The following is a 20,851-nucleotide window of genomic DNA, read 5'->3' as shown; positions in this document are numbered from 1 at the left end:
AAAAGAGTTGTTCATTTCCAGTCAATGTTGTGTTTTCCTATTCTTATTCTGTTCTATTCTATTCTATTCTCAACATCTAAACATTCGATAGGCCGTCCGCCTTCCTCGACCTCCATCTGTGTTTTTTTGCGGCGTGGTTTCGTTGAGCTGACACTGGCTGAAGGTTTTTCCCTGCTCGCCTGTTTATTAGCAGCCTCTGTGCGGTGAGGCGAAGGGGAAAACTACAGCATCAGAGCACAAGGGGTCAGTGAGACATGTCAACGTGAGACGTGTCTTTAAGAGCAGTTTACACTCAAAGAATTGAGGACGGTTTCCTCGGGAAGTCTTGTAAACTGTGGCGCGACATTGTTCTCCCTAACGAGAATACCACATTGGACACGCGCGCGGTTGCACAATCCCGTTTTCCCTCTTCTCAGGGTATTTGTGTACACCTATCCGACATAGTTCTTTCGTTTTCCCACATTTGACGTCTGCATCCCTGCACTGCATTGAATGTAAGGTAACATAAGGCCAGGGACTGTGGCACCATGGCCCGCCATGACTGGACGCAGAAAAAAACAAAAGAAGCTGTACTTATTTATTGTGGGCCGGTTACATCATGGCTGATACTTGATCCACTTAATCGGGATTCGGCATACCAACAGAAACTTTGTAGCATTTTTTTTTTTTACCATGAAAAGATGCAGAACAACAACGTATCCAATGAACCCTAAATACTGGTGTACACTTTGAAGTTTCATCATATGTTCAAAGATAAAGACAGATAGATGTGGTGTACCCAGGTAACGTCAATATTAACCAGAATCACACCTGCGGTCTTTCTTCTGGGGTCAAAGTTTAGATCTGGCCATTGTATTCTAAGCGCACGTGTCTGAGTTGTAACTGGCGTTACTGAGTTCAGCTCTCGTGCCTGTACAATCCCAATCCTGCTCGCTGGCCGAGTCTCCAGACAGCATTCCCCATCGTTTTTTTTCGGCCTCAGATTTCGCTCGAGTGCTCAGCGTTGAGCCGCGTGTTTGTCAGTCTTGTCCAGCAGCCGCTCACGTCGCGCTGCCAGCACAGCCGGCCGTGCCTGGCGCTCAGTTCTCACCTCCACCCCTCTGCGCCGCAAAAATATCGATCTTTTTTCTTCTTTTTTTCCCCCCCTCGGCCCGGGGGACGTCGTCCGCTGGCTCAGAGGCAGTTTGAATGATGGTGTTTTAGCTGAGAGCGGTAGATAAGGAAGTAGTCAGTTGGTGGACTGAGGACAGAGTACTTGGTGGTGAGGGGCTTCGGCCGAGACTGATGGGGCCGAGAGAGCTTGGAGTGGAAAGAGAAGCGCGGAGTCTTCTCTCGGGATACTGCCAATAGAGATGGTTTGGAAACACAATGATGAATAAATGGTCTTTTCTTAATAGCCAGTGCCGCTGAAATTACTACCGGACTATGGACTATATGCCCAAATGTGCACACTCAGGATCCACATATGATTGCCGAACACCTCTTTCAAAAGCAGGGGCATTCATTTGGAGTCGACTCCCTCTTTGCCGCCGTACGCCAGCCTCCAGTCCTACGTGGAAGCTTTTCACAACACCGTGGAACCTGGCTGCAGCTCCAAGAGTACTAATGAGGCCAGGCACACTTGATGTTCCAGTTTCCAGCGTTCATCTCATAGGAGTGTGACGGGGTTGAGATGCAGGATCTGCGCAGGCCAGTCAACTCCGTCCAAGACGAGCAAATGTCTTCATCGACCTTGGTTTGTGCATGAGGACTTTGTCTTGTGAAAACCAAACTCTCTCACAAACTGTATTAGTCCATCTACCACTTCAATATTTCTCTGAATCAGCTGCAGACCAAAAGTACACAGAAGCATGTAAGCATACCTGTTGGCCAATTAATGTAAAGAAACCTATTTTCCTAGAGCCGTTATTGGTCACCGTTATGAGCTCCTTATGTATTTTCTCTTCTGTTTTTTGTTCAAACAAAGCTGGTGAAGCTCCCATAATGAAGCTCCCATAATGAAGCTCCCATCCGCCTCAGCTATACTTTGAATTTAGCGCCAATTAACACATTTTGAGCCAGCTAAAAATGCTTAGCTAATAAATGACCTTGGTAAACATTACATACATGGTCACTGTGAGCGTGTAAGCATGCAGACGATCAGCTCAAAAGCACCAGCAAACTGAGGTTTTCGGCCTCAGAGAGCCGCGGACACGGCTGTAGAGTCAGTTACAGTATGTGGATTCTCTCGCATTTGCAAAAGCAATGAATTTAAATCGGTCATCTGTTGCGGACACATTGGAAAGTTCAGGAAACAGAAGATGTGTTGCGACGTGAATGTGGCTCAGCGGTGTTGCACCACGGAGGTGCTTCTTTGAGGATCCGCGGCGCGTCTCCGTCCCAACACACGTCTGTTCTGCCGCAGCACAGCCAGCTGCTCTGCCCCTCCTCATTGTTCACGGATGTTTTCGAGGCGGAGGGGAGGGGAGGGGGGAGTCGTCTGCTGGTGGGGCACTGCCCTGCGGTCAAGGACCTCTCACCTCGCTCGCCTCTCGAGGTGTCTCCCCCCCCCGCTCCCCCGGCAGGCTGTCCGTGTCACGGCTTGACTGACAGGTACAAAGTAACCACTGTGCGCTCCGAGGCCCTAAACTCACCCCTGTCACTCAGCTGTCCCAGGACAATGCCGGGCTGTCGCACCCGCCCAGCCCGACTCTTTGTGTCCTTTATTGAATTACAGCACAAGTTGGTTCTGTGCACTCCTGGAGTAATTGAAAACACGTGATAAAAAAAGAAAAGAAAAGAGAGAAGAAAGAAAGAGCAGGGATGTGCACCAGTGACGGTGACTTCATCCAACAGGAGCACCGGTCAAATGGAGCCTGTGAAAGATGATATCGGCATGTGGCATCCTCATCATGAGGACTTCAATGTTCCCTTTGTAGGTGTTAAAAGCGAAAGCCAGGACTTTGAAGAGAGTGAAGGGATTTTGTCGACCTCAAAATGAAGTCATGTTCCACCAGTCGGCTGCAGACAGTGCGTAGCCTTTTAAGGTGGCTTCTCACTCTCGGCCTTGTCCCGGGTGTCTGCTGGGATACAGAAGGCCTGTTATGCCGCGGCTCGCTGCTGTGCTGAGTGAAACACGATTACAAAGTATGCTTACTCTCTCTCTTTTTAATTTATTTAAGATTTTCGGGGGGGATATCGTTATTATTTTATATTTTATCCCTACTTGAACATTCCTAATCCAAACTAAACCAGACCACAGATAGTGTTCCAATTTCCAACAAAGTGCCTTAACAGTTATTTCAGGATTTGGTTAGTTGCTGTCCATATGGCTTATCGTACAATTTTTCTCAAATAATATTCAGCATTCTCAGCTTGTGACTGACCAGATGTTTTGGATGACATATCGATAATGACAGTGGGGTGGATTGTAACATTACTCTACCCACCTCCGGTGTCAGGGGGCGATTGATCAACAGAGAACTTAATGTTATGATTGTCAATCAATGTCTATCTCTTAAAATTGTTAAAATATCCCATTGAAAGTACTGAAAACTCATACTTGATATGTTCATATCGCTGTTTTTGTCCAACTAACTGTAGAATAAGAAATTAAACAGCAAAAAAAAAAGCAGCAAATCCTCACATTCCAGGAGCGAATGTCAGACTGACAGCAAATTTTCTGTATCTCGGAAAAAAACATCCATTTTTCCCACAACTCAGTCCTGTCAAGCATTGACAGTAGCATTGTCTGTACCAGCTTACAGACACACGTCCTTGTAAAGTGGGACGAAGGCTAGGTATTCTATTATTGGGGGGGGGGGGGATCCCGGGCCACCGTTCCACACATCTATATCTGTCTGCATTGGCCCCCTTCTGTCATACTGAGGTAAACCGCCACAGGCAACGATGATGTCTTGGTACAGGCACACACACCCGGAGAGGGGGGGGTTGCTTTTGGGGAGTGTCCAGGCTCATGAATGTGTGCTCTGTTCTCATTACTGCCCTTGATTACCTTAATCCCCTGTCTCAACTCAGTGCTGTCACCCACACCGAGGGATCTGAGGGGTCAAAGATCAAACCACCAGCCCCCTCCCCCCCCCCCCCCCCCCCCCCCCTCGCTCTCTCCTAAAATCACTGTCTCCTCATTAAACCAGAGCCATCTCTCTGTCTCTCCCTCCTTTTCCTCTGTATATTTCCACCTACACCCAGTCCCTGCTCCCTCCGTCCATTATCACCTTTTGTCTGCTGCTCTTTTGTTTCCCTCTCTGCCTCTCTCTCCCCTTGCTCTTCCTGAAAGGGACGATGGTTCTGCCTCTCTCTCCCCGTCTCTCTCTCTCTCTCTCTTAACGCACGGGGTCCTCTAACATCACCACAGCACCGTGCCGTGTAAAGGCAGCAGGTTACTTCGAGGCAAATTAAGTTGGAACTAGATTGAAAATTACAGGCTTGGGCTCCGTAAAAGCATGCTTCTATTTTTCTCCCCATCCATTGGGTGTGTAAAGTGTAGTGTGCGGGTGCGTGTGTGCGCGTGCGTGCGTGGACGTTAGGCAGCTGAAGTTGCAGTTTCATGTATCTTTTCAAATCAAACACGCTCCTTCTGAAGGTGTGTTGGTTGAAATAGTGCCTGAGAAATTATCTTTGGGTTAATGACGCTCAGGGCATCAAAGGAGAAACCTGCACTTTGGGGCCCGTTTTCCAATTCACAGTTTGGTGTGAAATGCAATGGGCGCACAGGCTGAATCGGACGTGCATGTTTTCAACCAGTGCCTCACGTTGACATCAGCATTATCCAGTTGCCTCGGCAGCCAATTTGTGGCATATAATGTCTTTAATTTGAAAAGATGTGCAGGCTAAAAAAGGCTTTATCACTGATTTGTTTGGTTTCATGTTTATTCGCGACTTTGCACGGGCTTTGCATATTAAAAGGACACTCGCTGAATAACACATTGGCACCCGAACTAATTCTATTTGCACTCTGAGCACCACTTTTGCAGTACAGTTATCGACACGTCACCAATTCATTCTTATCCAGACTAATGGCATTGACGTCGCCTTCGTTAAAAGCCTCACTGTTTTGAGTCATCATTGGAAACAGGGCATTGTACACACACACACACACACACACGGATTTCCAGGGAGTTGATAATTAAATTAGCTTTGGGCAAACCTGGTTTGTATTGTCAAGAGCAGATGTGTCATGGGAAGCGTTTGAGCGGCGCTTGTTGGCAAAAATCGAATTCATCACAGACCACTCACGCATCTTTTGCATAATGAGCGATGTGAAACATTGAAACAAAGTGCCTGTGTCTGTCAGCGTGACGGCCTCTCCGGGGCGGCAGACCAATTAGGAGCTCGATCCGCGACACGGGACGCACCTGGTCCTATGGTGTGTCCCGTGCACATAAGCTGGAGCAGCAGCCGTCGGCCCTGGGGCAGATTCCCTCACCCCACACAATTCTGCTTCTGTTCTTACCGCACAGACGTCCACAAAGCTATTTGTTTTCACTCAGCCACTCCCCACACTACTGACTTTTGCGCATTCCTCCCACCTCTTCCTTTGTGTTTGTTTGGTAATTTCATTATAAATGAATTACTTTATTATTTAGTAGTGTAGCCATTTTTATTGCAGTCTAAGAGCTTGAGCTGTAACAATGGAGTACATGCCTTGGTCTCCAAATTGTTGTAAAACACGGGGTGCACAGTTGCTTGACCTTTTTTAAAAATGTGCTTAGAGAACTTGACAATTTTGAAATTGATTTGAGCTGTACACTACGACTAGAGGCCTGGAAGGGACATGGAGGGGGCGGAAAAAACTAGAAGTTCGAAAGAAAAGAAAAAAAGATGTATGCAAAACCTATGTGAGATCTCACCATCTCAACTTCATATAACTCAACTTCTCAACTTCATATATTTGAGTTTCCACATGACCTGAAACTCAAATATAAAGACACAGGTTTAGCATAAGTGAGAGCCATCTGAAGGTAGTACTTAGTGCAAGGGAACACTCTCGTCACAAAGAGTACTGAGCTGGCAGTCCTGCTTGAATTCATTAGAGACCAACTGCATTAGTTGCATTAGCGAATATCTCTCAAAAGTACTGTTGTTTTTTCCTCCTCCTCCATACTACAATCTCAAATCTTTAAAATTGAGATTGACAACAAAAAAAAGTGAGATTCTCACAAATCTTAAACAGCCGAACCCCTTGGCTATATGGATTCGTTAAAGGATAAAGAGCAATGACATGAGCTGAATTCCCCGTATCTGTGCTATAATGTGTTGCTTAAAGACGGTGTGATGGTGACGGACAAAAGGAATCTTGTCTGCTGGTCTCGGGTATCCTGTTGGATTTCTTGGTTAATGATACTCGGTGTACGACCTGTCCATTGCAAACCTCTGTAATCTCTTAGAATGGTTAAGAAATGTCGCTGTAGCTATTACATTGATATGGCAGGCTTCTAATATTTGGATCGGCGTCAATGTGTTTTCCTTGAGATGGGTAATATATTGTAGTAGCCCAGAGGTAAACTAGTCTAAGCCATTCTTATGTGCATAGAGAAAGGAGCTGTGAAATGACTACAAGCGTTGGCATTTTGTGCCTTTTGCGTGAGCTACTTTAGTGTATTCGGCCACATGTGAAGTGGTAACTGTCGGTCGAAGTGACATTTAGAATGTGTCATCTGGCCGCCGCAAGAGCCTGACACGTGTAAAGAGGAGCGGACGTCTCGCTTTAGAATTTGTTCACTGGCTCAGCAGAAAAACAAACAAAAAAACCCAACAACAGGGGGGCTGTGAATTTGCCTCCGCCGCCCATACGGCCTCCTCACTGCCTCACCCTGGCTAATGGGCCGGGGGTTCACCAAGTAGACAGATTTACTGACCGGTCAGTTACCATCGCTAGCGATTTCATCAAATTTCCTGTGGAGTGCTAAAGCCAGGAATGTGTGTAAACAATAATATTTCCCCCTCCGGGCCAGTGGGTTCATTTATCATTTATCACGCCAGTTAAACCCAACCATCCGTCTGGGTATCGAGACGTTTGACTGACGTCAACCAACATGTCAGTCACTTACCTCCCGGTGACCCCATGCTCTCACTCAGAGGTTTTCATTTGGAAGAGCGCTGTAATGTAATGAGATTGGGGGGCTGAACACAGACCACCGGCTATAACTCAGTCTTCGGCACCTTTCCCTCAAGCAGGTTGAAACGCTCCCTCGTGCCACTGCAGGAGCTAAACCCAGTGTCGTCGAGGGGTCTGCCGTCACGTCTGTTTCCAGGCATCTCCCTCTGCTCGATGGAGAACCGTTTAAGTTCCAGCACTGATCGGAAGGTGATAATAAGTCCCAGGTTCCCTCTGTGTGTGCAAGCTGTGCTGTCGTGTGTGATCGGTGAAGGAAAGGTGCCATGAGCACACGGGGAGAGGGTGTCACACGGAGTGAACCGTAAGACCTAAACGTGTACAGTCCCTGACCTGGTTTATGAAGTACGACTGGAGGAAGAACCCGATGCCAAGTCCTCGCAACTTGTCAAGAGTGATGGTCATGAAAGTGTTACAGTATGGGGGCTGAGTATATGCTTCAAACAAAGTGCATGTCTGATTGTCCAACAGGATCTAGAAGCCCATTCCCCTGGCTTTCTTCTGACGTTGGAATTATGGGCCTGTGTCGCGCAATTTTTGTAACCTTCTGAAAAAATTGACTGTTAAACAAGCACACTCACTTTCACACAGCGATTGGCAAAGTATGTGGAGGTGGAAGTATGGCTGCTCAGATCGTCTATCAAACTCCTCTCTCTCTCTCTCTCTCTCTCTCTCTCTCTCTCTCTCTCTCTCTCTCTCTCTCTCTCTCTCTCTCTCTCCACACTCCTGTCAGACAGGCACAGAAGTACGGACACTTTCCTTACCTTTTCCAGAACGGCCGTATTCGGAAAACACAAATGTTCTGGACATTGTAACATATTCGGGAAATAGTCTGGAGTGAGCCCTTGTGAGAATGCCTTCTGGACAATCCCAGGCGCCGCCCCTCGCCTGAATGTTCCGGAACTTTTCCTGCGGTCGCGAACGCATTCGACTCGGACGGTGTGCCTCTGCGTTCTTCATGTGTGAACGGCAAACTCCAGAAATTGTCCAGATTGTTTGTGCAAAGTCGTGACGGCCTCCAAGGAGAGACTGTATGAAGGTACAGTCTCATAACCTGATTGTCAGATGACCTCATGGTTACAAAGACACGCAAAAGATTCTAATATAAGTTTGCAGCCTAACAGCCTGGTGCTGCCTGTCGCAAGTTTAACATGAGGCAGATCCTGCTTCAAGCATTAACGCCTGAACTCTGTATGCCATGTCCTGTTGCTAGGCTGACGACTGTAGTACCTTGTCTGGTACCCTCTTCCGTGATTGGCCAGCCCACTCTTCCCTACATATACTGGCACTTGAAGTTGTATGATATTGGTCCAAATGGATGGATGAAAAGGATTCGTATTGTGTGAAGGCACCCGGGTACTTGTGTAACACCAGCTCCGACCCTTCATCTCTTCCTGACAGAGATGCCCAATGTGCCTTTTCCAACCCCTGGTAAAGTAAATGAATTTATGTTGGATTTATCCAAAGCGCTGCCTCTCATTTAACCCCTTCTCACACATCAGTGGCTGCTAAGCCTCAGTCCTGGCACAGGACTATCCACTGGGAGCAATCGGGGTTCAGCGTCTTGCTGAAGGACACTTCTCTATGGCGACCGGATTGAGGCACCAACCACACAGTGGATGAATGACCTTCCTGTGCCTTCCCAACCACGACTGTAAGGCGTCATGGGGTCAACTCTCAAACTGACGGATATACTCGCGAGTGCTGTAAATGATGTGAAAATGAAAGGGTTGTCATCGTAACGCTCGCTTGACACCCTTTGATTGTCTTCTTAGCAGTTTCAGTCCTGAGCCATTTCCCTCCGCGAGCTGCCGTCCCTGCAGCGTGTGCACAGTGTAGACGGAGGCTGTGTTTGGTGACTTTGGCCGCCAACATGCCGCGGCAGCCAGGGGGGATGAAGGCACGGGCGGGAGTGAGCCGAGGACAGGCACTGTGTGGACTCCGGGGGTTTGGCGGAGTCCGACACGCAGCCGCAGAGTGCGGTCCCATCATTGAGTCCTGCTCTCACAGCGGGAGAGGGGATGAAATATGGACTCCCTTTTTAAATATCCCGTATAATAACTGTGTTGACAGGCGCCGTCAGTTACCTTCTGCAGGAATGTCGTGGCATTTAGATAATTGGCTGTAAATAGCCTTTTATTATACCTCACGATCACACAGCGGTGAAGGCTTTTTTTTACAGCAAAGGTTGGGTGGTGGTTTTACTCGCCCTGTTATGGAGCTAAATACATATTTCTCACGTGCGCATTCAGCCGAGGACCGAGCCAAGGGAATGATTGAAAGAGCCGCTCTGCCTTCACCGAGACAAATTTATTTACACTTAATCCGTCCCCGTCTGTCTGCATCCACTCGCCACCGATACTGGCTCATTTACAAAAGGCAGAAATCTGTCGTCTCTACTCTTTTGTGAGGGATGTTTGACCTAATTTCCTTCAGGAAAAGTGATTCATCGTCGCAGAAGATGGCAGGGGGACAGAGGTGCCGCTCTGGGGAACATGCACAAAGACTGATCACAGCTTTTGAGTTGTTTGTTTTTTTAGATAGGATACCTCAGAGACTTCGCCACAATGCCTGAAGCTGTTTGTTTTTTTCTTCCAAACTATGAAGCTACTTGTGCATTTAACTGACAGGCGGTGGATAATGGGGAAACAGCCTCGGGGAGGTTGGGGGGAAAAAGCAAGCAGTTTTGCACATTTACTTCTTCTGCTGACAAAAGAAGCTGAATTATATCCCAAATAAACACCCAGCTCCAGACATTGGGGCATTATCATAACATCTCGGCATATCAGTCTTGTTAAACATGCCCTCATACTTAAGTAATTACACTGAAGCGATGGCGATGGCATTATTAGTCGCTTGAGTCTCCAATTAAACTCTTTCGGTGGCTGTCATTTCTGCTGGCGGTGGGTCTCTGTTGGCTCGGGATCTGGCTCGCACAGTAAATAGGAGTACAAAGCTGACAGCTGTCTGATAAATTATGCACAGCCCAGTGTTTCAGAGGTGGATACACACACACACACACACACACAGACACACACACACACACACACAGACAAGCACCCGCATTCACACTGATCCTTGCGCGCTCAGGTCCCAGCGGTACAGTTGAGCGGAACCTCGAGTCTCATTAAACTCCTCCGCACATTTAGTTTCTGATTCCGCCCCGTCCCGGGCCTCGGTGGGTCCTGTTTGTGTGTGTGTGCGTGCGCGCGTCTCTGTCTTATCTTCTTCACACCGTCTTTTAACATCCCTCGTGTCGCTCCTCTTCACTCGTGAGCTGTTTCTCTTGCATACAGTCGCGGTGGTGTTTTTTCTTGACGGACTTTGAATCCCAAAGCATTGTGTAGAAATAGAAAAGCAAATGATCTGAAGTTAAATCGTCCGCAACATTATCATAGACCTTTGGCAATATGCGATACTTACAAGAGTGCTTACGAATGACGCGTTGCAGAAAGCGAATGCACCTGACAGTCAGTCACCACCATGCGTCTGCCATCGGTTGTCTGATGGCTGCCGCCGGTGGCAACGGTCCAAACCAACAACAAGCGCTCCGACCGCACATGTTTGGAACGTGTTTACGTGCACAGACACACGCGAGGTGTCCACTGTCCACATCCGCAGGGGTGTATCAGGACTGCTTCTGTCTACCACCTTCGTTAATGGTGGCAGGCATGATGGATTACTGTAAGAACGCTTCTTTAATGATTAAAGGCAGCCTGTGGAGTTTTACACATCTAATAGGGCCGTGGAGCAAAGTTTTTAAAAGGTAGGATTCCCATTCTATCACTCATTGACAGGCGGCGGCGGTGGTGGTGGTGGTAATGCACAACAAACATATGCTGCAATACTCCAGCAAAGGTTGTGAGAAGGAATATTTCAATTCAATATTCGGAATATTCCAAAGATCTGTAGGAAACGTTTCATGGGGAAGGAATACTAGACAACATTTTGTTTGACAAGAAAACCACACAGGTTACTGTTAACATGTGTAACTGCATTTGACCTACTAACCACTGTCGGCTTATCAGAAAGCCGGGACTCCTAATGACTCGCGCGTGTTTTACAAACTCGACCGCCGAGACGAGGAGTTTGTCCATCCAGTCGTGTTGGATAAGGAAAGCATCCTCCTGTGTATGTTGTTCAGTAATGGTGCTGAATGAAGAATCGCATTTTCATCGTCGGCAAGATACACATGTGTGCAATAAACAAATCACAAAAGACGCAATGGAACAAATCATTTGATTTACGCGCACCATGCATTTGCACGGAGTTTCCAATTGTCATTATAAGACTTGAGCTTGAGCCCAACATACTGGAAAAATCTGTGCAGAAGTGACTTAAATCCCCCCCTGCTGCTGCTGCACAAACCAATGACACTCGATACCACAGCCCGCCCCCCCCCCCCCCCCCCCCCCCCCCCCAATCATTCTATCGTTTCCACATCTTCTAGCCGTCCTCCCCTCATTTTCCCCTCATCCTGCCGTCTGGACGGCGCATTAGAGTCGTGTGAAAGGACCCGGACATCATGCTTGTTCGCTGTGTTATCACTCAGCCATCGGTGTCCTGTTTCTTCACATGTTGCCACGTCGTCACCTTCTGCAGACTCCGTCTCCGCACCCTGTTAAGACCCCCTCTATCCTAAATCCTCTCCCTACTCCGATCGCTAAGATCTGGCTTCCCTTATGATGCAGAGATAAATAGCTTAGCATTTTGCCACATGGCGGGCTGAAAACGAGGAGGCCGGGCTGGGTTCATTTCAGTCGGTCTGGACTGCTGCCGTCGTGTGAAGTCAAGACGGTGAGGGTCATGTGTGTGGCAGTACTCCGCGGTCACGTGTGATTCTTCAGGCAGTCGCTTAAAAGGTGAAGTCTGAGAGTTGAATGAGAATCCATAAGAAAACCCCCAAAAAACCATCAATTCTGCATTTTAGGCTGGAATTAGTCACAGGCTTAAAGGGGCAGTAAGCGATTCTAAGGCAATGCACGAATATTTCCTCACGGCCGGCTAGCTGTCGGTTCTGTGTGCGCGCTGGAAAAAAATTCTGGTTTTCAGCTCAGCGCAGGCTTTGTAAATCAAAAACAAAACAAAATGGTGCGGACCGCACCACACAGCACTGCGAGTGCAGTTTGTTAACATCACTCGAGGACACGTGTACAGATGTTACTGGCGCCTGACGGCCTGAGCAGTAAAACTTACAACAAAGAGACAAACAAGCTTTCTCCAAAATCGCTTACTGCCTCGTTAAGTTGGGACCAATAACTCTGCATAACGCCCATAAAACAGGGTTTTTGCTTCATTTTTTGGTATGGATTAAACAATTCAGAAAATCCACCACCAGATATGATGTGTGGATGTGTGTTGAGACCAAGTTGGTCGGGTTGTTTCCCCATGTCCTCAGTCTGCTGAGATACGCGGCTACCGGCTCCAGCTTCATATATACATATAGTTTACAGACATGATAGTGTTATCGGTCTCGTCATCTAACTCAGAGAAGCAGGTAACCTTATTTCCCAAAATGTCAAACTAATTGTTTTGGCCATTTATCAATGATAGTTGTTAACCTGGGTTCTCTGGGAATTTTATGACAGCCATTTTTTTTATATATTTGGGCAAACAATGTTATCCCCCCAAAACAGCAATAAAAAGAAAATCGTTCTGCCGAGGTTTTAAATGTGAGATTTATTCGTTCTTGGAGTCATGCGAGGAGCATGACTAGCTCAGGCGGAGGGAAGACGGCGTGTGAGAGCGTTACAAACCACACAGGAAACAATGTACGCCGCAGCGATCGCCACCTGATCCCGCCCGTGGCTCCAGTTAAAACCATCGCTCTTAAACGTGGCCCGGTGGTACGCAGACAAGACACACAGGCCGTCGCTATGAATATGAATATGAATATGAATGGTCCAGCCGCGCGTAGATCAAGCGCACGCAGGACCCGAGCAGCGCATTGGAAATTGGGAGTGGATGTGGTCACCTGCAGCTCTCTGGTCTTTATTAAAAGAAAAAACAGAAAAGGGCAAATGTTGATGTTTATTATAACAAGCTGCATTACATTATTATTGCTTGGCCTTGCTCCCAGTGAGATAGGAGCCTCTGCCGAGACCAGTAATGAATGAAAGCTGAAGTGTGTGTGTGTGTGTGTGTGTGTGTGTGTGTGTGTGTGTGTGTGTGTGTGTGTGTGTGTGTGTGTGTGTGTGTGTGTGTGTGTGTGTGTGTGTGTGTGTGTGTGTGTGTGTGTGTGTGTGTGTGTGTGTGTGTGTGTGTGTGTGTGCGTGCGTGCGTGCGTGCGTCTGCTGAACCCACAGATGAAACCACACCACATGGGACAGAGGAGAAAAGGCCTTGTCGCTTGCGAGAGCAAAAAAATGTAATCAGCGACGACCAAATTCAATCTGTGAATACAATGACACAGTTTGCAGACACCGGTCCCACAGGTTGACTTCTCTGCTCCGTGTTTCAACTGCTGCCGATTATTCATTGACACACGTTTTGTTTTTTTCCCCGCCACAGCTGCCATAACCTGTAGTGCAGCTGTTCGTATCTGAGGGTCCGTCTCCGCTTTGACTTAGAGCGAATGGGATAATCTCAGTGTGAAAGAAAGATTAGCGGGGCAAGGGCGCCGACTCAAACTCTCCACTGATCACCGCCCCAGGCACAACAGTTCCACTAATGTGAGCGCAGAATTAGTTTTCCATGCTACAATGGATGAAAGTCTGAGCCCGAAAACCAGACAAGCAAAGCCCGCGGCGATTACGAATGACTGTTGCGTCCGCGCGGATACCTTTGCAGCTTGCCCCGAGGCAACTTTTTGTCACCAATCGCTTCTTCTGCCTCAAGGATGTTCATTTAAAAATGTTATTATTTCATTTTTTTAAATTTTTTAATTTTATCGTCCAGTATCCTGTGCATCGAAGGTTGTGGGAAAAAGATGAGAATTTATCTGAAGACAGCCCTCGGTTAATAGCAGCTGGACAGAATACAAGTGTGGATTAAATGATTAAATGGGAAAATGAAATCTCATTAGCCAAATTCTTATCCCAAGTGTTTTTACGTGAAATGAAAATTAGGTAATCGAACAATCGAACAAACTTTGCCTGAAGCACGAGGTGCATTTTTTTGTGCATACATTTTTCCACAAAACCTGCATTTAACCAAATATCATTACAGTGTTTGTAATAATTATATATATAAAGCCTTTGTTGACTTCCACATATATATATATATATATATATATATATATATATATATATATATATATATATATGAAGCCTTTGTTGACTTCCACCTGTACAGCTTGAAATGCTACACATTAAGTTGACTTATTTGGTTTTTCTATTACTTGACCTTTTACTCAGACATCATATTTTGTTTTCAGTGGCATTTGAAAGAATTTACATCACATTCGCCTGACATTTGACTCGGAAACCTTTGAGCCTCGCTAATAATGGGGAGAATATCCAGAGCTGCGGAGGTGCCGGATAGATAGGGATCAGTGGACACATCTGGCGGGAGGAAATACCACTATCACCAGCAAGTCAGGGGTTCTCCCCGCAGACCCAGCCCCCCCCCCCCGCCATGAAATCCATCCAGGTATCCAGTGTGGACAAAAGTGAAGCAATCCTTTGTATTTCACAACAATCGGATCACGAATGGGAGCATCACATGGTGAATTCATGCACTCGGGGGCTGCTGTGACATCGCCACTTGGTCACACTGTCCCGCTTGTCGGAACAAAGTTTTCTCTCTCTGACCTCTGCAAACCCACAGATTGTAACCGGCAGCTCTGGTTGGATGTGCGGCACCACGGCAAACACCGGGAATTACGGAGCCGCGTCCTTTGTCTGCACACAGACATGGCAGCAGACTGCGTCGTCGCTCTGCACAGGATGCTCCGCTGGGTAAAGTTTGTCCGGCCGCGCTGGGGACGGCCGGCATAAACATTTATCTGCCCTATTTGTTTTTGCTGGCTGCGTATGTGGAGAGGGCCGCACGAGGAGAGGATGCTCCGCGTCTCTTTTCGGCCGGATTAGTTTTCCAGAGGTCACAAAGTGCCGAATTTAACTGGGGCACAGGAAGGGCATGCAGTAACGGAGCTGCAGAGCATGTTTGGATGCATGCAATCACATATTTAATGCTTAATCTGCTGTCGCAGACGAACGGAGCTGGATTTCAAATTAATAGTCGGGAGCTGTTAACAAACAAGCTTCCGGGGGTCCGTGTCCTCGTGAAATGAGAAGCCCTTTTCGTCACGCAGCTTGTTTTCTGCACTGTAGATCTAATGATGCTTATTAGTTAACAGGACTTCATCTTGCACGATGTCGCCCCCCCGCCACCGCATGAATAATCAATGAGCGGCTGCTTAATAAACATGAATGGGGGGGGGGGTGTATATATATATATAGCTGAGCCTCAGCACCAGCCTCGGCAGAAGGCTGGAGAATGACCAATAGGGAGGGAGCATGTGAGGCGAGGAGGGTCGGGGGGGAAGTGCGTGTGTGAGAGAGAGAGAGAGAGAGAGAGAGAGAGAGAGAGAGAGAGAGAGGCTGAGCGCAGAGATACAGCCACAAGCTGGGGGTGGTGGGCGGGGGGCGTCAGTCCTGTCAGCCAAAGTCAGTCGTGTGGCAGTGGAAGAAAGACACCGGAGCTGACTGAGGCAGGCAGTTCAGAGGAGGAGAGGGGGAAAAAAGACGCTCTCTGGCTTCCTCTCTCTTCGCTGGCTGGAGTGGCCGGAGGGGAGAGCCTGGATGGTGTGATCTGCTCCACCATGGGATGCAGCCTCTGTACCCTGCAGAAGCCTGAGGAGCAGTATAAACTACTCTATGAAGTCTGCCAGGTACTGCCGGGAGTTTTACACACTCGCCAACTTACTTTTTCAGTTGTTTTATTGTGCTTTTTCCTCGCTCGTTTATGGTGGGGGGGGGGGTTGTTTTTTTTGGACTTGTTGAAATGTAGTCTTCCAGCGGCGGGGAGGGGAAGGTTGTTGTCACTGGCCGGTTGGGAGATGAGTGAAGTAGAGTTTGGCCGGAGCTCCTGCAGCTGAACAGCCTGAACTCTGGCCGCAGGGGTCAGCGAGAGGTGGCGCGCTGTTCTTAAAGGAGGGGAAGGGGGCTGTGGGGGGGGGGGGGCTGACGAAGAGGTGACAGCTCTCTCTATGCGTCTGCTGGTGTGTGCCGACCACTGCCCACCTCCTCATTGTCAGCTGAATGCCGACTCGCAGCTTTTTTCGAGCTTTAACCCCGGTATGGTTTTCCCCAAAGTTTATATTTAACACTCCTCTGCCTGTTGTGCACTTTTTTCTTCTTCAGATGCACCATTAACATGTGTGAAGATTGTTTTCACACGAGAGCCCAGGACGGGGGCAGTTTCTTATTTAAGTTTCATTAAAACAATCCTGGTTAGTGCTGAACACAAGTTATCAATTAGTTGGCTGACTAAAACTTCCCTTGACTCCAGCTCCTCAAATGTGAGGATCGGCTTTTTTCTTTTCTTTTTTTCATATGGTTGGGAATTGAATATCTATGGAGTTTTTGACTGTTGGCAAAAAAAACAAACTATAAACCTAAACACCCGCTTGGATGGAGGGAGACTGTGGCTGGCATTTAAAACAATTTTTTTATTGAATTGAAAAACTGATTGATAGATTAATAAATAATAGAATCTAATCATTGGTTTCTCCAGTTCTGATGCTCAAAGTAAAAGAAAAAAGAATTGTTGATGGTTTCATGTTTCAAATTAAAACATTTTTTTTCCTGGAAGCCAATTTCCCCAGATGTTGTTCATTATTTCAAATCGCTGAACCATCAGCCACCTTTCTGCCTGGATCCTCTCTGCCCTCAGATGAACTCGGTATGAACCCACCTTCTGCAGCGATCAAATCCATCCGTCTGTGTACAGTAGGTTGTTACATAAAAAAAAAAAAAAAAGGGACCTGTCTCATGTGGAAGTCAGGTCAAAGATTTAGCCGGCTGAATTGTTATGTATTCTTTCAGTGGAGAAAATGTTGCTATATCATGCGCTCTGTGAGTGGCATGTGGTGCCCCAGAACAAAACCCTGCAGCATGTTGCCATTCTCCGTTCCTCTCAGGCTCCGCTGCGTTGTCGACTCTAATCGAGACGACACAATCGGGGCCGCCGCTTTATCCCTGGGAGTGTTTGGACTCGAGGGGCCAGTCCGGTCTAATGAGTGGACACAGCGACCCGTCAGACAGCAGAGAGCGCAGCACTCTGGCAGACATCTTTGTGGACTGCTTTCTGTAATATGCTCTTCTTCATTTTTCTCCCCATCATTTTCATCCATAATGGGCCCCGGCCTATGTGTTATCCTCCTGTCGCAGCGAATTACATCTCCATTTGCTGCACAGTGGGGCCGGGTGGCTAGTGGCCGGTTTAAATGAACGCAATGATCAAGCTCTCTCTGTGGATCTCACTCATTATCTACCCCCCCCCCCCCCCCAAAAAAAATGCCCCCTCTTATCAGGGGTGCCTGTCATTGTGCCTGCAAATAGTTTGGCTTTGATTTGGTGTTAGTGATTCGCCCCCGACCGACCACTAACAGCAAAAACATGGTGTCTGTTGGCAGAAGGCTGTCACTTCTTTTGTCCTGCCTGCTCTTTTGGCCACAGAGTCATCGTACGTGTCAATTATCTTGGACTGGCAGATCCTTCTCTTCCAAACGCACGTTGTATACAGTGGCCGGCTATACCGGATAATCTCCGATCTCCGAGCTCCACAAATGATTTGTCAACACGTGACCGCAGAGATAACAAACTGCACATGTAATTATTTCTGGTTATTCTCTTTCAAAGACCGATAATGGTTATGCTCGCGGAAGATAACCATTGGGGGTTAAAAAAAGTGAATTGCTCAATTTACTTATTTGGTGAAGTTCCCAGGCAGCGTCTAATCATTTCCGAGTGACTGAATGTTTATACTAAGCTTGATCATATGTCTATTTACCCAGATTAATGAGAAACAGTGAGTTTTCCATGGCCTTTGGCCAGTGATACCACAATGATCAATCTGAGGCAGCACACATTGAGCATTGTGGAGCAGCTCGTCCAGCCCCCTGACACACTTTGTGTACGTTTAATCATTAAATATTCACCCACAGCCTCTAACTACCGGCTCTAGCTCTGGTTAATGATGGCCAAGTTCACACTTGACCGGCCGAACCTGCGATTCGCCATGTACACGTATGTAAATACATAAGTCCTGCAGGTTCCTTGTAAAGGCTTCAGCGGCTGTTATAATAACTAGGGCTGTATTGATCTGATGCGGTGGATTTGTGCCAGCCCTGACGCTGTACGCAAGACGGGCACGTGACTGATTCACATCACACAGACACACTCTCCTGAACAATGTCAATTATAAAAAAAATCCGCGTTTCCACGATAGCAGATTCGTTCAGTCAGTCATGGCAGGTTTTTCTGAGTGACAGGGTTTTTTCCTGGCACCTTGTTCCCTTACACAAAACGCTTGCAGCGAGTCCCACACGGTTAAGTGTACATATTCTAAATTTGAGGAAAGATTGGTGCATCCCTACGCATCACCTGCATCAATTCTATCCTTGTGAATAAATCTTATGAATACACTTACACTCTTGTAATGTGTAAGTAATATGAACCGTCAGCCACCCGCTGCTGTCAACTCAGACACTTTTATTTTGTTTGTGTATGACACTAATATTTGAAATATGTAACTGCTTTGCATAGTATAAGCATACCTTTATTATTTACAGAATGAAATGCATTGAGGTGACTTTTTTTCCCCGCTACTGTACAGCTACTGCAATAATGGTCACGGTCAGCTGGAATACTTTCGTGTTAAATTACCTCAAGAGGATTTGGGAACGGACTCATTTTCCTCAGGCTCCTGCAACTTGACAACGTTTCTAACAGACTTGAGACTTGACTTGGGCCTGAAAGACTCCAAACCAGCTCCTCAGGCAGGGAGGCAATGTGTCATATATCTGTGACAAAGAGCTCCTCAACCACTAACCATTACATGTATTGTCGCTGAGGTGATCGTGACGAGCTTGGTCACATACTCAAGCCAAAACTGAACGAGTGAGTTCTGCGGCTGTGTCCACGCTACAGTAGATAGGGATGTATGAAGTCGGCACGAGCACATCCTTAGCGTGTCCCTCTGTCGGGATTCTATACGAGGTCTTCATTCTCCTTACTGATACAGGCGGATCCTCTTGATCAGAGAGCCGGGCGCGGCGCCCACCCTGCCCTGCGCCTCATCTCTCCGAGAGCTTAATAATCCATGAACACCTGAAATCGTTCCAGATCATTAAACACCTTAGCTCCAACTCCCATGTTGGAAGCATGAAAAATATGGTTTCAGAAAAGGCAACAGATTGCGCACTTTAATTTTTTTTATTATGTTTTTTTGCCTGCAGGCATTTTATCAGTTCTGGCAGAATGACTCCCAGCGCTCGGTTGACTTGGTAGCCCCAGCGGGTCGGCTCGGATAGAGGAAACTAGGAGTGTCGCTCTCTGCATACTGTACACTATTTCTCAAAATCAAATGCAATTTTTTTTTTGTTTACACCACAAAATAGAGCCATACTGGAGATCAAACATCGTTAAGGCCCGTCAAACAAAGCCAACGCAGCGTTCCAGACAAGTGTTTTCCCTTTTTTTCCGCTGTAATTATTTAAGGCCTGAGCTGCACTGGGCCTCGGTGCTCCCTTTTTAAACTTGACCCCTCTGACAGCCGTGAACCCCTCGGTCTTTTTCTTCAAAGCGGAAGGTAAGCACCATGTGGAGATGTAAGCCCAGCTGCTTTTGTCAGGGACTTGAAGGTAGAGGCCTTGGAAAAACTCTGTTTGACAGTCCCAGGGCTCTTAATCTCTCCAGAAGTGCTCTGTAATGGCGGTGGCGCCGTGCTGCGGCTCAAAACAACACAGGCTGCCCACCGAGGCTCTGATCCAACGGCGAAACCGATCGGACGGCGCTCCCTCCCGCGCTCTCTCTCTCTCTCTCTCTCTCTATCTGTCGTTCTGTCGATTCCTCTTCTCTCTCTCTCCGTTTCCTGCAGGACAACAACATCTTACACCAGAAATCGCCCGAGCTTAAGAAGTTTATACAAATGAGCCCGTCGGAACTTTTCCCTGCCTCACGCCTCACGAGTTCCACTGCCTAATGAGCCGTGTTTCTGATTGAAGGCTGCTAAGATGTCGTCGCAGCGCCAGATGGTCTCGGTGTGACATCCCCTGGACCCGGACAGACGGAAAGATGAGATGTAAATATTTGTACAAGAGAGCTCCTCACCAGCCAGCACCCAACCCCCTCGGTCTATACTGTAAGACTCCCCTGTCATCAGAGAAGCCCCCCCCCCCCCGCCCCAAAAAAAAGGGAGAAGCATGCAGCTCCCGCTCGTCCCAGCGCCTGTAATGAGGCTCGACACAGACTGCACACAGAGACAGCGCAGGGGTCTCCAGGGCCGAGCGCGCCCGCTGGAGCCCCGACGCCGCGTCTGTTTTTTAATAAACGGCTAAGACCGGTGTGCCGTCACATCTGCTAAACACTGGAGCAGGTGGCGGGGCGGCCACAGGGGAGCGCTCCCGGGAGCCCGCGCACTCACTGTCGGTCCAGAGCAGATGACGGAGAGGGATCACAGCCGCAGCGGAGACGTTACGAGATCCATTGTACATCAGGAATCACTGGCGCTTAGCGAGATGGTCGGCAAACAACCTAAATGAGCTCAGTGAGCTCTGATGGTAACATA

General features: G+C 47.7%; 1 protein-coding gene across 3 annotated transcripts in view; it reads left to right on the top strand.

The window, feature by feature from the left end:
- Positions 1-20,851, top strand: part of pdzrn3b (PDZ domain containing RING finger 3b) — a 93,492-nt gene that overhangs the window by 58,226 nt on the left and 14,415 nt on the right. Inside the window, exon 1 of one of the 3 annotated variants that reach the window (XM_035631903.2) lies at positions 15,698-15,950. The exons of the other annotated variants lie outside the window; for them this stretch is intronic. Coding sequence (XP_035487796.2) covers positions 15,882-15,950 — 69 coding nt within the window. The 5' untranslated portion in view covers positions 15,698-15,881. Of the gene's footprint in view, positions 1-15,697; positions 15,951-20,851 lie in introns of those variants that run through there. 3 annotated transcript variants of the gene reach the window in all.

The sequence above is a fragment of the Scophthalmus maximus genome, chromosome 6, assembly GCF_022379125.1.
Source record: "Scophthalmus maximus strain ysfricsl-2021 chromosome 6, ASM2237912v1, whole genome shotgun sequence".
Classification (NCBI taxonomy): Eukaryota; Metazoa; Chordata; class Actinopteri; order Pleuronectiformes; family Scophthalmidae; genus Scophthalmus; species Scophthalmus maximus.
Note: the sequence above shows the minus strand (reverse complement) of the source record. Positions and strands in the feature narration are given on the sequence as shown.